We start from the raw sequence: 17,309 nt of genomic DNA, 5'->3' as shown, positions 1-17,309 counted from the left end.
TTGAATAAGATGATAATGATGTGACAAAAAAGGAAACTTTCAAAGAGGAAAGTGACATCTGATGGTTCGGTTGGATATTTTCTCAAATTTAAGGCTTACCGTGTATTTTATCTGAATGTTTTTATTTGTTAAATCCTAAATGTGAGACAAAAGATAAAATTTAGGAAAAAAAATGTTGAAAGCTTATAGTTTTTGGCCAAACACACTAACATGTTGAAATTTGGTTGTGACTCTTCCATTAGCTTCGTATTATTCTTACACGGCATGTATGAATCTTTGATTAGGCTTTATAGGTTGTCTGGAAATTCATAAATGAAAGGAATGAAATAAAATAAGTAAATTATAAAATGGAATTGAATATAATAAAATACATTTAAGTAATGGAAATGAATGGAAAAAAAAAAAGTATCAAAATAGAATTAAGTAACTTTTTTTTTTTTTTGAGGAACGGAATTAAGTAACTTTGTTTAGAAATTTTAAAATAAAATATAATATAAGGTTTTTTAATAACAGAATAAAAGAATAAAAATTTAAAAAATGTATTAAATGAAATTAAGTAACAATGTTTGGGAGTAATACAGAGGGAAATGAATTGAATAATTTTATCACAATATTATATTAGATCCCATTTCAAAATGAATAGCTAACTAAATAAGAGTATTTTCAGAGTTTTAGTAAAAATTTCATTAAACATCATTCAATTCCCTTAGATTTTTCCAATTTTGGGGAAAAGTTGAGATTTTGAGGAAATATAGGAATTAATGAGTGCTCAATTCTACCAATTTCTTTCTCTCTTACTTGAATTTCCAAATAAGGAAATAAATCTTCAATTTTTCCGTTAAAACTCCTAAACAAGATAAATAAATAAATATTTTAAAATTATTATTTTCATTTCATTTCTTTCCCTCTTCCTAAGTGAGAGCTTAGAGAACGATTCTAGTTAAAAAAAAAAAAAAAAAAAAAAAAAAAAAAAAAATCACTGGCTCTATAGTGTCTTTAAAGACTTCGAAAAAATTGAAAATGTTATAGACATTAGCTCTTAAAGATAGTTTGATATTTTGTTACTAGTTTTTATATAAAAGATAGGGGTCGTTAAGGTTAAAAAACCATACTATAGTTTAATGAAAGACTTTAAAATAAAAAAATCGTAGTAAAAACTGTTGGAAACGATCCAATTTCCTATATGCATCTGGGAATTAACTGCCGTGTCCCTAACTTTTTTTTTTTTTTGATGGGAGTGTCCCTAACTATTTTTCTATTTTGAATCTTTGATAAACGACATGTCCCTAACTATTATCAACATGTAATATGGAATTTTCATGTCTTAGGAATAGTAATTCCACTTAATAAAATAGTAATTAAAACATACCCAAAACTTTATTATTAAAAAAAAAAAAAAGACTTCTTCTTATCTTGGATAATATAAGAAAGAAAATAAACATTAGATCAGTTTAAGTGATATCAATCTCATTTTTTTTCAAAAAAAGAAAAAAAAAATCTAATTTTTTGTGATTTAAATATGGAAATTTTATTTATTAATAGTAGTTTTAATATTACTAAATGTAAACTGCATTGTCTGTGTAAGAAAATGACATCAATGTTATTGGACTGGTGGACACTGAACCATAGATGCCTTTTTCCATGATTGATTCCGCAAATTAATCAGGTAATTGGATCCAGCAAGAGATCCTGTGGGTCATATTTTCTTCATTTGTCTCACAAAAATTAAAATAATGATGCGCCAACTCTTACAAACATAGTCAATCTTTTATACATTTTTGTTTACATATATATGTTAATTACTATGAATGTTTGTTTTCATATTTAGTCATATATAGCTAGATCTGATTCGCCATTTTTAAATTATATATCCTGACGCAGACGATTAAAAAATTTCAGTGTTGGAGGGAAAATAATTAGTACTATTTGTTTACCATTTCTTGAAATATATATATACATATATATATATATATATATGTTACCATAAATATTTTCATAATTGGTTTAGCTTTTTCTATAGAGTTTTTAAGGTAATGATGTCTTAGAGTCATACAAATTTGAACAAGTCATGAATAAATTGAGTGATTTAGATTTTGTCACATTATTATTAATAACTTAGATAGATTAAAAATTTACAGTTAATTATTTAATATTACTTGTTTAAATATTGCTGAAAACTGGAAGAATCAAAATCACTCAAAAAGGAATGGTTAGATGTTAACATTCCAATCTAATTATGGGTGTTGGGGGGGGGGGGGGGGACTTAAAAAAAAATTATAAATGATTTTTTTTTTTGGGTAAATAGTTATAATATATTGTTAACTTCGTAGTTCAATTTCAAAGTTAAATCCTTTCTCCCTTCAACTCTAAGCAGTTTGTATATGATGAGGTATTAATTAAGTTATAAAACTCTTGGCAAATTATAGAAAATCTGTTTTATTTTTGAGAAACATATGGAGAATCTATATAGATTCATTCCGAACGCTATGTTCGAATGATTCTATATATAAATAGAAATAGAAAACAAAACGAAATTATAAATATACTTTTGTTGAAACCAAATTAATTAATTAAATGGGGATGTTTGGTATAAGCTACCGACAAAGGAAGCTTGAATGAAGCGTGTAGGAGTAAAACTCTCCTTTAATCTATCGGCATCCAAGTTCTGGACCAATGGGGTTGGAATTTTTGAAATCAACAAATAAACTAATTTTCTCCAATATTAGTCATAGATAGAGATTTTTGAGTACCACCAACCGCAACAACAATGACAGCAGCTACGTAATTAATGCATGCGTGAAGACTTCAGCTTCTTTGAGTTTGAGTGAACTTACTTACTTTGGTTTCTTCTTGACTATACGGTAGTCTATAGTGCATGACTCCTTTGCGTTCAACTTGTGCTCTACCTCCTCAACACAAACTACGTACACGCGACGCAAGAGCAAGACATACATTCATAACAAATACTATTAATCATCTAATAATAATCGTTTAGTTTCTGTAATATAATTGTGCATGGTTATATGTGTGATGTTTACTTTGTTTTCTTACTTAACATTAATTGCATGGGCATGGAAGTGAGGGAACCACGTGATTCAATCTAGGAAATTACGAAGAGAATGTGCTATGCTAGTTGGGTATTGTATTATATTATTTAACTTAACCTACGATTTTACAAAAAGACATAAGTAATTAATGGGAAGAATACACGTTAATAATATTATTTATTTATTATTTCCAAACTCAACTAGTTTATTAAGTATTAAAATTAGTAGTTCATAACATTATGTTTCAAATTTGAATTCTCACTTGATATACCATAAATTATTGTCATGCTTAAAGGTTTTGAAGCTCATGTTGTGACCACTGCTTTTTAATAGTGTGATTGTTTAAGATATATTTGATTGAGAGGTTTCTTGAAACCAAAATTAGCCATGTGAAAATTTTCATAAGAATTTGTATTAATATGTATCTGTAAACACTCATTACACTAGTTTTTAATCCGTGCTTTGTATGGTTTTAAAATTTATACTTTATATAAATTTACTTACTTTACATCTCATTTTTTCTAAGAACGCAATTTCTACAAAATAAGTGGAGATTTATGTTTGAATGAGTGTGTGATAATCACATGGAAAACGCACAAAGAATAAATGGGGAAGCACATATATAGCATAGGAGTCATAATCACAATAATAAAAAAGAAGGGGTTGCATGTGAGAGAGAGAGGCGTTGGTCCCATAATCACATGCACATGATCATCAAATATCTTTTACGGCTTGTTGTTGAGTTTGGCACTAAGTATCATGCGAGAGGCAAATCTGGGTCTGGCCTGCTAGCTCTCGTCACTCTCTCTCTGTGCACACTTATTATAACTCAAATTTCTTAATATTTTTATATGTATATCAGTGTTAGGATTTAGGACCACCATTTTAATTAGATTAGAGCCATAAATGCACAACCACAACTAAGTAGCAAAGCATAATTGATTGACAAAGGACATCATCCAACACAATTAGGAGGAGGGTGTGGGGCACTACCCTCCATTATATACGAATAGATGTTTGACAAAACCTAATAGCCTGCACTTTAATTTCTCAGCTATTTCGGCCCTGAAAGACGCTACTTTTAATGTGACAAATATATAGTTAGAAATTTAATAAATGGCGAAACATTCTTATCTTATGTATGTGAACTTAAATCAGTTCAACTGGCGGGACTTCTTCTAACGACATAAAGGGTCTGTTTGGATTGAACTTATTGTTACTAAAACTGAAAATTGAAAACTGAAAATACTGTAGCAAAATAATTTTTGAATGTGTAAATAGTACCGTGGGACCTATTTTTAATATTTTTTAGTGCGTGAACAGTGCTAAACAGTGCATGAACAATATTTTTTGTTTCCTGCACAGTAAAATCATGTGATTTTACTGTTCACTTGCCGGGAAAAAAAAAAAAAAAAAAAAAAGGAAAAACGCAAAACATGGACTCAGCTTTCGAGTCCAAACGCCCTCAAAATTAAGCATGATAGACAAGTTTTCATTTATATATGTGAAAGTGGCAAGTGATCGCATCCCAAGCCACTTTGGAAATTAAAATGAAAAAGCCTATGAAGGCCCATTGAGAGCTTTTTCTACCCTCCATTGAGATTGAATGAGATTGGGTCATGCAAAACTAAAAAAAAAATGTTACAAAATGTGTAATTGGATCCAAAATTAATTGGGCTTGGCTTGTACTGGGTTTGTTGAATTTCTTTGCAAAAATGGCCATCTAAAAGCAGCTGCTCCCATTTTATGGTTTTAAACATAAGAGCCTTTTCTGTTTATTTATTTTTATATGTTTGGTGTGCAAATTTAATTTTATTTCTTTGGTATGGAAGCGGCCCATTTGGACCTCTAGTGTACGGGCTTTGGGTTACACCCAAAAAAAAAGAAAAGAAAAGAGTATAAGCTATGATAGGTATCACGTAAGGCTTGCGTTGAATCAGAACTACGAAAAACAGATATATATATATATATATATATAATCACCTCTTATTAAGGAAAAATGTTCTCTTACTTTTCATCTACTATTTTACACAATATTCACAACTAATACAGTGATGGTGAAAATAAAATGTCCATATCTAAAACACTAATATAGTGATGGTGAAAATAAAATGTGCATATCTAAAACATGAAAGTGAACGTGAGTATATCATTCCCATATTATTTTTAGAGTAATGCTAGAGATATAAATTTTTTATAAAAAAGTTTACAAATGGTTGATGTGGTGAGTGGTTATTAGTAAATGAAAAAGTGATGTTAATAGTAGGTCTAGATGAAAACAAATAAGAAGACCACAACACCAATTTGTAAATATATTGTAAAATAGTTTGTGACTATAGCATTACTCTTATTTTTACGATGAAAAGGATTGTAAAGCCTTAATTGAACTCAACCATATATAATAGACTAAAATATTATTTTAGTAGAAGGCATTTCAGCCTTAGGCTTTTGATTTAGTAGAAGATCAAGGATGGGGTTGAGAGAAAGGTGTAATATGAATAATAGAGACAAAGAAATTAGTTTCATATCGTTACAATTGCACATATGGTTAGCTCTGCAATAGGACTGACTATGCTGAATTGTAGCTCAATAAATCACAATAACTATAAAGCATCATACATGATACATGATAAAAGTATCACTTGTTTAAGGTGATAGGTAGGACATATATATTACAAACATTCTTCGAAAGCTTATTCCAAACCCAATTAATGTTGATCATACATACACAGCTAGCTGAATACTTGTCTATGAAATGATGAGTAAGCTGGACTTCAGCAACTTGCTCCCTTACTCTTTACCATCCTCTGCTTGGTCAGAGGAGGCTGCTTCATTATTATAAGCTTCATTGCCTTGAGTGCCTTCATTTTTAATAAGAGGTGTTCCATGTAAAGCATTTGGTTTTGGCTTAGTGTCAGGATCTTCTGATTTGTACTTGTACCATGAAGCCAACGACAGGTAGATCATGAAATTGATGCAGCTGAGGATTGCTAAGAACCAGTAAAATAATTCCAAATTGTTGTCGTTTAAATTAAGCCCATATATCCATCCTTGTTTGCTTTTAGTTTTTCTTTTGGTAGCAGCATTTACGACATCTACGAGGACACTACTCAAAAAGTAACCAAATGATAGTGATAACCCTGTTAATGAGGTGGAGAGGGATCTCATTCCTGCAGGTGCTTCCTTGTAGAAAAATTCCAATAATCCTACAAGAGTGAACATGTCTGCAATTCCAAAAATACCATATTGGAAGGAGAGCCAAAAGAGACTTGTAGGCTTTAAAGGGTCTTTATGGAATTGGCTCTTTCTCTTAACTTCCACAAAGCCAGCTACAGTCATTGAAATGGCAGAGAGAACTAGGCCAACTCCAACGCGCTGAAGTTGCGTGATGCCTGATGGATGGTGGGTAATCTTTCGTGCGAAAGGAACAAAGACCAAGTCATAGATGGGAATGAGAATGGACATGAAAACTAGGGGGATTATGGGAATTGACGGTGCAGGAACCATAATGGAGCCAAGTTGGCGATCCATGAAGTTCCCTTGTATTACCGAGAATGTTTGGAGCTGTGCTAAACAAGTATTCATTAGGATGGTGCTGCCTACAATAGGCATCATTCTAATTAGGATCTTGACTTCCTCTACTTGTGTCACCGAGCAAACAGTCCCTGGAGCAGGGTTTGAGACTTCACAAGCAATTGCAGCCTTGTCTAGGAACCTGGGGCAATAAGTAGAGGATTGTTAAAATACAAAACGTTATAATTATGTGCCTTGAAATGTTAACAAAGGCAACCTAACAAATGACCTCATGACTATAAAGAGAAAAGCATGAGTATTCACCAAATGCTATCCAAATCAGAGCTTTCACTATAAGATTATGCAGCCTTGGACATCATTTTCATCTCAAACTGAAGTGATCATGGTTCTTATTCACTTTATATAAACTTCTAGTAAAATTTTATTGTTTTCTAAAGCACTTTTGGTTTATACTTTATTGAGCTTATACTATTGCTTTGTCAAACATGAAAAAAGAAACTGCCATTTAGCAAACTCAATTTAATAATAGATGACATGTCTTAAATTATCGATCAGCTAGCTTTGCTTTATTTTGAGCATGATTATGTAACATCACCTAAATTGATTGGTATGAGCAATATGTTCCTCCTTGGAAATTGTTTCTTTATCATTGATCTCATACAAGTCACCCGGGTTCTCTGGCAATGATAATTTCTGGTTCTTTATTGCCATAACAATAACCTGCAAAAAATCAAAACCAACAAAATTGTTTCCTATTAGTTGGGGTGATGTGAATTTTTGTGTATGGGCGCGTGTGTGTGTGAGAGAGAGAGAGAGAGAGAGACCTGAGTAATCCTTACGATAGGGCTCTCTCCAGGGGCTCTGAGACGGTAGAAAGGCTTACCAATGGCAAGAAAACCAAAGCCAACAAAGGCAGCCACAGTTGATATGAAAAAACCCCAGTACCAGTTATTCTTTGTACTAACCCACACAATGCCTGTGACACCTATGGCTGCACCAATCGTTACACAGAGCAAAAGCCTGTTGAAATAGCTTGCGAGAGCCTTTGCTTCCTTTGGATCCTTCTGATCAAATTGGTCACCACCAAGTGCAGGAAGAGCTCCCCTAACACCACCTGAACCCAACGCTAACAGACACAATGATATGTAGAACATGAATGCTGTACCACCTTTGAGACAGTTTGATTCATGACAAGTGGCTGAAAAGTGGCTGAAAAAGTGGGTCCGTGAACAGTGAAAATTGTGGGTCCGTGAACAGTAAAAGTTGGGTTGAAAAGTCACATGTTGCGGCTACTGTTCAATGAACAGTAACCGCAACAGTGATGAACAGTGAAAATTCGGCTGGGAAAGGCTTGCCGCGTGTGTTTTTTTTTTTTTTAAAAAAAAAAAAAGGAGCTGAAAACGTAACGGCCAGACGCAAACGCGCTGGCCAAACGGTCTCTAATTGTCTCAAATATAGGTTGAAGATGAGACTCATAATTTTATGTTTGGGTGAAATTGATCTCTAGCTTACCAGTACTTCAAGTACTCCAAAAAACAAAGCTGTACTAAGTCTGCTTAAGTATGTGTCTGATATATAGGCACCGATAAGGGTGAGCAAGTATGTTGAACCCATGAAGTTTGTGAGAGTGTTGGCGGCGGTGGGAATATCAAGAAGCATTACGGCGGAAAAGTACAGGACCAAGCTCACCATGTTGGCCACAAAACCCATGTTCTCTAGTGCTGCCATGGCTACATATAGGAAGGGGAGAAAGTGAAACAATTTAGTGGGATATATAATGTGGACATCTTTCATATCTTGATATTAGTGCATAAATATAGCAACACATATATACAGGAATTAATTAAGGATAAAATTTAGTTACAAAATTAGTTGTAGCCTTAAGCTACAAACTTATTCAATAAAATAAATATTACTACATATTTAGAAAATCTAATCGTTGAATTACATGTTATTTACCTTCTTAATGCACATGTCAATTTTTGTGTCAATAGAATATTATTTACAATATAATTTATAATCTTATATTTTATACATAATTTTAAATTACAAAAACTTACAATTTAAAAATTTATTGATGACATAACTATTAATTTTTAATTTTCTTGAAATTTTACAAACATGGAAGATATAAGAAGAAGATGCAATCTAATGGTGAATTTGTCAAAATTCATCTCCAATAAAAAGATATTGAGTGAGTTTATAACCTAAGGCTACAATCGATTTTGTAGCTAAACTTTATCCATTAATTAACTATTATAAGTGGTATATATATTCTTACCAAAAACAAATGTGCAGGCAGTGAATCCTCCTTTTCTTTTGCTCCATGGAATGGGAGTCTCTTCCTGCATTCACAAGATATACATGAAAGATCTCAACAATATATATATATATATATATATATATATATATATATATTATATATTATAATATAAAAATAAAAAGAAAAAAGAGAGAACTGAGGAGGGGGGCTGAAATGGTCACATTTTCCATGCTGTCAAGTTTGAGAGGTTTGGAAAAAAGGCAGTTTAGAGAGAAATAGTGGTGTAGCTGACAAGAGGACTTGGAGAGCTTTGCTCTTACAGTTATCTATTAACTGCTATATTGTTACCGTGATTTATTACTGTACATATAACGTGTTTTACTGTTCATTCACAATGCAAAGTTTCGTGAGTCCCTCTATTTTGTCCGTTTCTGGACTGCCAAACGCTGCATTTTGCCTGCACTTTGGTTTTGTGAGTCTCTTCTCTATCTTTTCTCTCTATTATTTCTGGATGAGAGGACCAAATCGGCTCAGGAATTCCTGGTTTCGTCAATCACTGGCCAAAATCAAACACAATGTAGTTAACAATTCAATCCCCATCATAATCATTCAAAAAGCCAAATATACCATAAAAAGAAAAAAGAAACAAAAGAAAACACACAAACACAAACAAATTCACGATCTTCCTCTCAAAAATATCTTATTTCAAATCACAAAAAACCCATTAAAAAAAAACTCAGCTGAATCCATATCTATTAACTATATAAAAATCTAGTATATATATATATATATATTAAGTGGGGTCATTAACGCGTGACAATTGGAAAATGGTTTAGTCGTCTAAAAGTTCGTTTCTTCAAAAGGATGGTCGGACCCAGAAATTCTGCACAACCAGACAATGTATTGTGGCTACTTTTGCACTTTAATTCCTTTCAAAATCAAATCCCAAGAAAGCGACAAAAACATTGGGTGGTTAAAAATGGAAATAAACAAATGAATCAAACATGGAAGGAGAACACGTGGTGGAGCTGGAGTGGTAAGAAGAAAGAGTNCCAAATATACCATAAAAAGAAAAAAGAAACAAAAGAAAACACACAAACACAAACAAATTCACGATCTTCCTCTCAAAAATATCTTATTTAAAATCACAAAAAACCCATTAAAAAAAAAAAAAAAAAAAAAACTCAGCTGAATCCATATCTATTAACTATATAAAAATCTGGTTTCGGCAATCTTCAAATCACAAAAAACCCATTTAAAAAAAAAAAAAAAAAAAAAAAAAAACTCAACTGAATCCATATCTATCAACTATATAAAAATCTGGTTTCGGCAATCTTCAAAACACAAAAAAAAAACCCATTTAAAAAAAAAAAAAAAAACTAAACTGAATCCACAAAAAACCCATTTAAAAAAAAAAAATTAAACTAAACTCAATCCATGAAAGATCATTCAAAACCATTGAAAATAAAATACATAAACAAACCTCAAAGAAAGCATTGTAAGGAGGAGCTTCACAATTCGAAATCTTCTATAAAACTTCCTGAGAATAGCAAAAACGACATAGGAAAGACTGACACTCCAGAAATTGTGATATTAAGGAGCAGAATCCGGTGGTAGTAAGTAGCAAGCAGTGGCAGAGAAGTGAGGAGAGAGAAAGAGAGAGGAGGTAGACATTTATGGGAGAGGGTGAGTTTGGGGCTTGGGCGGCTGATGAGAGAGTGAGGAGATAAGTATTGGAGGCATGATTTCTGAATAAAAAGTATCCTATCAACATAGGAAGATCTGACTGCAAACGATGAGACCCATAAATGTTTTTGTTTCTGGTTTTGTTTTTTTCCTATTGTTACTGTGAATTTCTAGGAGTTTTTAAATTGTTCAGTTCTAATTTGGATTTTCAAGATCTTTCTTTTTTTTTAGAAATACAATTTTGCCAAGTGATAATAGACCTTCGCATCCACCGTTCACAAAATTGCCTCTTATATATATATATATATATTTAATTAATTGTTCTCTTGAATGATATCGTTGATTTAGTTGTATCCGAAGAAAGGCCAACACACGGCTGTCTATCTGGTACATTCCACGCCCATGCTTTGCTTTCGAATATAAACAAAGTAACAACAACCTCGGTTGAATTTCCAAACACATTCGGTTCTACTTCTGGTACACTCTCATTTCATTTCTCTGCTTCTTTATATCAATAATAGCTCAATTGCTAGAGATCCATTGACCAGACCTTAATCTCTTCCTAATTCTCTTAATACTTCTTCTTTTTTCTGTTTCTATGTTTATGTTACAATCCAAAGATTGTAACTCTTTTATAGTTTAATATAATTGCCATTGTAGTTCAGACTACACTACTGTTTGTGTCGGATTATTAGCAGAGAATAAAGGATCATTTTTCACTATAATTTTCCCCTGTTTGTATAATAATATATTGGGATTTACAATAAAAATTTTGTTGGTAACTTATATAATATTATATGATACATGGTGTTGTCTAATAAAAATGCGTTTTTTATTAGATGGGTTTTTGAGTATAGTCTTAGATTTTTACGTTTTCTGAAGTTTGACCATGAAAGATGTGGTTGGATTACTTGATAGGTGATTAATGTGTGGTTAAAAAAAAAATTGTAATTACATTCCATAGACAATTTACTCTTAATAGAGGTGATTTTCGAGTCTTTCACTTTGTAGGTGTGTGAAAATTTGTGTTGCTAATTTCAGAGTTATTGATTGGGTAATGCAAATTGTGTTGCTCCTATTGGAGGAGATTACTGTTTAACCTTAAACAGAGTTCTTTGCTCCATCTGGGGATTACCTTTCTCTGTTCTTCAATCCAAAAGCAATCTATAACCCCATGGTAGTTGGTGAAGTTAGTGGATACTGTGAAAAAAAAAAAGTGTAGTCTTAGCTCTTAGAACTGAAAAATGAGTCGTGAGTTAGATATTGTTTTCTTCTATTGCATATTTGTTAGTTGAGTTGATTGTGTTGGAATTGTCTGTTGAGCCATGTTTTGAACTGTAGTGTAACTGTTTGTTTTGAGGGGCTTTTTTTTTTTTTTTTTTTTTTTTTTTTTTCAAAGAAAGCATTGTAAGGAGGAGCTTCACAATTCGAAATCTTCTATAAAACTTCCTGAGAATAGCAAAAACGACATAGGAAAGACTGACACTCCAGAAATTGTGATATTAAGGAGCAGAATCCGGTGGTAGTAAGTAGCAAGCAGTGGCAGAGAAGTGAGGAGAGAGAAAGAGAGAGGAGGTAGACATTTATGGGAGAGGGTGAGTTTGGGGCTTGGGCGGCTGATGAGAGAGTGAGGAGATAAGTATTGGAGGCATGATTTCTGAATAAAAAGTATCCTATCAACATAGGAAGATCTGACTGCAAACGATGAGACCCATAAATGTTTTTGTTTCTGGTTTTGTTTTTTTCCTATTGTTACTGTGAATTTCTAGGAGTTTTTAAATTGTTCAGTTCTAATTTGGATTTTCAAGATCTTTCTTTTTTTTTAGAAATACAATTTTGCCAAGTGATAATAGACCTTCGCATCCACCGTTCACAAAATTGCCTCTTATATATATATATATATATTTAATTAATTGTTCTCTTGAATGATATCGTTGATTTAGTTGTATCCGAAGAAAGGCCAACACTCAGGGCTGTCTATCTGGTACATTCCACGCCCATGCTTTGCTTTCGAATATAAACAAAGTAACAACAACCTCGGTTGAATTTCCAAACACATTCGGTTCTACTTCTGGTACACTCTCATTTCATTTCTCTGCATCTTTATATCAACAATAGCTCAATTGCTAGAGATCCATTGACCAGACCTTAATCTCTTCCTAATTCTCTTAATACTTCTTCTTTTTTCTGTTTCTATGTTTATGTTACAATCCGAAGATTGTAACTCTTTTATAGTTTAATATAATTGCCATTGTAGTTCAGACTACACTACTGTTTGTGTTGGATTATTAGCAGAGAATAAAGGATCATTTTTCACTATAATTTTCCCCTGTTTGTATAATAATATATTGTGATTTATAATAAAAATTTTGTTGGTAACTTATATGATATTATATGATACATGGTGTTGTCTGATAAAAATGCGTTTTTTATTAGGTGGGTTTTTGAGTATAGTCTTAGATTTTTACGTTTTCTGAAGTTTGACCATGAAAGATGTGGTTGGATTACTTGATAGGTGATTAATGTGTGGTTAAAAAAAAATTTGTAATTTCACTTGATAGCATTTGAATTATTCTTTTGATGATAACACATTTTTCTCTTATATTTCTCTGTTGTGTAGTCTCACACATACACACACAGGAGTTTTGTCTTCCTCTTTTCCAATGAATAAACTATGTACACAAGAGGAAAGGCGGTGTGCTTCTTGGCCACATAGAGTATTTCATTTGCCAATACTTTAATTGTTTTTGACTTTTTGGTTTTTATTTAATTTGAATTATTTGAAAAATATTGAGCCACCCAATTAAATAGGGTTGAAAAAAATTAAAATAAAAAGGACCGCATGAAGTGTGATAGGTATTATTGTAATTTGCTTTTTTTTTTTTTGTTTCTTTTTAAGATTTCAATTTTATTGTTTAAATAATTATAGAATTGATGATTGTTTTTTCATCGTTTAAAGTTTAAACCTGTTAAAATTTAAAACTTATTGTTTTAAGAGTTCATGTACTTTTTTCTTTTTCTTATATTTTTCTTTTGAATAGTCATATATATATTTTAATTGTTTTAATAACTTATTCTTTAATTTATTTATTTATTTTTGGCATTTTGGAAGTTTTAACATCTGAATTTGTGTTAGTTTTTGCAATATTTAAACATGTTTAGCTGATTTCAATGACTATACCATGTATTATTCTCCTGAAGGTAATCATTTTTTCTTTTATATTTCTCTAATGTGTAATCATATACATTTGATTTTGTTTCAAAAATTTATAAGAAGTAAATCTTATGATTCTTTAATATTTTTTATCATTTCAAAAGTTTTAACATTTGAATTATTCTTTTGATGGTAACACATCTTTCTCTTATACTTCTCTATTGTGTAGTCACACACACATATAGATTATCTTTAATTTATAGGTTTTGAATCTTTTGATTCCTTTCATTATTTATAGCCATTGATTATTCTTTTGAACGTAATTTATCTTTCTCTATTGTTTAGTCATAGATATTTTGTTTTGTTTCAATAATTTCTAAGTAGTTTATTATCTGATTCTTTAATTTTTTTTGGTCTTTCATCAAACGTTTTAATATTTGAAATTTTGAATAAATCATTGCACGTTCAAGTAATGGCTTCTACATCAAATTGTAACACAAATTGAAGTCATGCAAGAGTAAATTATGCAATGATGCAGTTTCTTAATCAATTTAAGATTTTTAAAATTATTTTAGTCTACCTCATAAATAGGTAGATTCTCTTACATAGCATGGGTTAATGACTAGTTTCTTTGGTTACCATGACAATAAAAGGAAGCACATCAACCCCTAGCTAGCTATGTTGATTATTCAATTAATTATTTCCCTATATATACAGCTGTAGATGATCTTTATCTTTTTTGTCTTTAAATATATCTTATTTAATTAAAAGGTGAATATCCATGGATGTCTCTTTCCCTCTTAAAGTTCCGTTTTCTTCTAGCTACCTTTTAGGTCTTGTTTCTTCTTTCAGTTTGATAATAACCACATGAACCACTACAATTCTCACCGTTATAAGAACATGTTAATTATGATATCTTGATAAGTTTAAAATATTTCTAGGATGGAAATCACTTTCGCATGAGCAGGAATATTTATTTTGTTTGAATGACGATGGATGAAGCTAGGCTCTTTCTTGTTTCGTTTCTGGTCACAATGATATCATCAGTACTGATACTTCTTCTTGAGTGCTTCACACCAATGCTGTTGCCGTTAGAACAGGCTGTCTTATTGGATCAAATTGGGTTATATACAAAGAAGCCCTTTGTCAAACCTCTAATTGGTCCTGTAACAACGAAAGCCTCTCATAATTCATAAAGATTTTCTGTGCTTTCACTATCACAAGAATACCGTGCATGCATTGCATGGTCTATCAATATTATTCTTTTTTATCTTAAAGCAACTACCACATGTTCCATTGTATTATCATCTTTTTGCTTTATAGAGATTTGCTGTCATCTCTTTTTCGGCTCTTAAAAGTCTTTACTCCATGCTCTCTCTTTCCTAACTCTCCCTTCTGGCATACTTCTTTTAACCACTACTCATCGTTCATCGATTGTTCTTTGTCCCATACTGAGAAATTTTGTAAAGCCAAATAGAAGGCTGCAAGACTTCATATATATAACGAGATGGGTTTTTGGTAGTATTTCTGAGAGACAGTTCCTCTCCAGAATCTTGTGAAACACCCTATTTATGATCATGACCTCGAATGCCAATTGATTGCCAAATTTAAATACCTATACTTAAAGTTGCGAAAATTTTAGTAACTTCAATCAAATTCTGAGGACCAATACGTACTAAACCCAAATGCTCAGTGGATACAGTACATTCTCATGATCAGTTTGGAAGAAACCTGAATGCAGGGCAACAAAATAATATGAACAAAACTACAAATGATACGGCATCTTCTACTAAGGTCTCTAAGGATCCATTTGGTTGGAAAGATGAAAAAATGAGAGAATAAAAAATAGAAAGAGGATGGAAAAGTGGGAGGATATAAAAGTTTTTAGTTTTCCTCATTTGTGTTTGGTTGAAATGGTGGAAAAGTGAATGGATGGAAAAGTGAAGGGATGGAAAACCTTTTAGTTTGGTTGAAAATAAGATTTGTTTAGATTTACCATCATATCCCTTTTAAATAAAACAAAAAGTAATACATTATACTTTTTTTTTAAATTGTGTATAGATGAATGTGGACATTTCAAATAATAGCATTAGAAGTCGTCCAAAAGTGTTTTCTTAAAAAATTAATTAAAAAAATTAAAAAAAAAAAAAAAAGAAGGAAAAGAAGAAAAACCCACCACGTTCTGACAATCATTGGAATGACCAAAGTTTGATAATCATTGGAAAAGATATCAAAGCATCCTACTTGATGTCAGGGTCGGCTGAAGCTATAGACGACTTAGGTGACCGCCTAAGGCCCCCACTTTTAACAGGGCTCCCAAATAATAATAATATATTATATAATATTATTTTTCCATTTGAGAAAAAAAAAATTACAAACGGCCATCACCATTAAAGCTTGTTTCTTCAAAACTACAAATGATACGGCATCTTCTGCTAAGGTCTCTAAGGATCCATATGGTTGGAAAGATGGAAAAATGAGAGAATAAAAAATAGAAAGAGGATGGAAAAGTGGGAGGATGTAAAAGTTTTTAGTTTTCTTCATTTGTGTTTGGTTAAAATGGTGGAAAAGTGAATGGATGGAAAAGTGAAGGGATGGAAAACCTTTTAGTTTGGTTGAAAATAAGATTTGTTTAGATTTACCATCATATCCCTTTTAAATAAAACAAAAAGTAATACATTATACTTTTTTTAAAAATTGTGTATAGATGAAAGTGGACATTTCAAATAATAGCATTAGAAGTCGTCCAAAAGTGTTTTCTTGAAAAAATAATTAAAAAAATTAAATAAAAACAAAAGAAGGAAAAGAAGAAGAACCCACCACGTTCTGACAATCATTGGAATGACCAAAGTTTGATAATCATTGAAAAAGATATCAAAGCATCCTACTTGATGTCAGGGCCGGCTGAAGCTATAGGTGACTTAGGCGACCGCCTAAGGCCCCCACTTATAACAGGGCTCCCAAATAATAATAATATATTATATAATATTATTTTTCCATTTGAGAAAAAAAAAATTACAAACGGCCATCACCATTAAAGCTTGTTTCTCACAAAGGCCCGTTTCTCGCCCAAAAAAAAAAAAAAAGATTTCTAACGGCCATCACCAAATCTCATCGATCCATGAAGGCCCATTTCTCACATAGGCCCATTTATCACAGAGAAGAAAGCTGAAGTGACAATATGACATGAAAGCTAATCCCATCAGATCAGATTATCAGATCAGACCATCACCAAATCTTTAGCTTGCATAAGAAAATATTACAAATGGCTAGAAGAAAATATTACAAAAGTAGAAAGAAGAGGCAAATAAGAGAAGAAAGAAAAAAGAAAGAAGAAAAAAAAAAAAAAACTCATTCTTTGACTCTCTCTATATTGATTCTAAAAAAAATACTCATTAGTTGGCTTAGTTATCAACTGTGTCTGTGTTGGCAATAGACTTGTGTGTTCACTGAAGGTTCGTTTTTTGTTTTCTCTTCCTTTCTCTTTCGTCTTCTTTATGTTTGCTGCAATGTTGCTGGGTGTCTCGGTTTTTTTTTTTTTCATGGGTGTCTGGTTTTTTTTTTTTTTTTTGAAGAGGGGGTTGCTCACGGGGCTTGGTTTTTTTTTTTTTTTTTGAGAGGCGTG

General features: G+C 31.7%; 1 protein-coding gene across 1 annotated transcript; it reads right to left on the bottom strand.

Annotated features, from left to right (window-relative positions):
• Positions 1-5,626: 5,626 nt before the first annotated feature.
• Positions 5,627-9,573, bottom strand: LOC112017658 (protein NRT1/ PTR FAMILY 4.5). Its single transcript, XM_065782944.1, is given in 6 exon segments — positions 5,627-6,762; positions 7,177-7,301; positions 7,406-7,779; positions 8,003-8,311; positions 8,863-8,926; positions 9,066-9,573. Coding segments are annotated over 6 exon segments (1,806 nt in total). The 5' UTR covers positions 9,075-9,573; the 3' UTR covers positions 5,627-5,837.
• Between the last annotated feature and the right edge of the window lie 7,736 nt (positions 9,574-17,309).

The sequence above is a fragment of the Quercus suber genome, unplaced genomic scaffold (genome assembly GCF_002906115.3).
Source record: "Quercus suber isolate HL8 unplaced genomic scaffold, Cork oak 2.0 scaffold_321, whole genome shotgun sequence".
NCBI lineage: Eukaryota > Viridiplantae > Streptophyta > Magnoliopsida > Fagales > Fagaceae > Quercus > Quercus suber.
The sequence above is the reverse complement of the archived record's forward strand: the minus strand, read 5'-3'. Positions and strand labels throughout refer to the sequence as shown.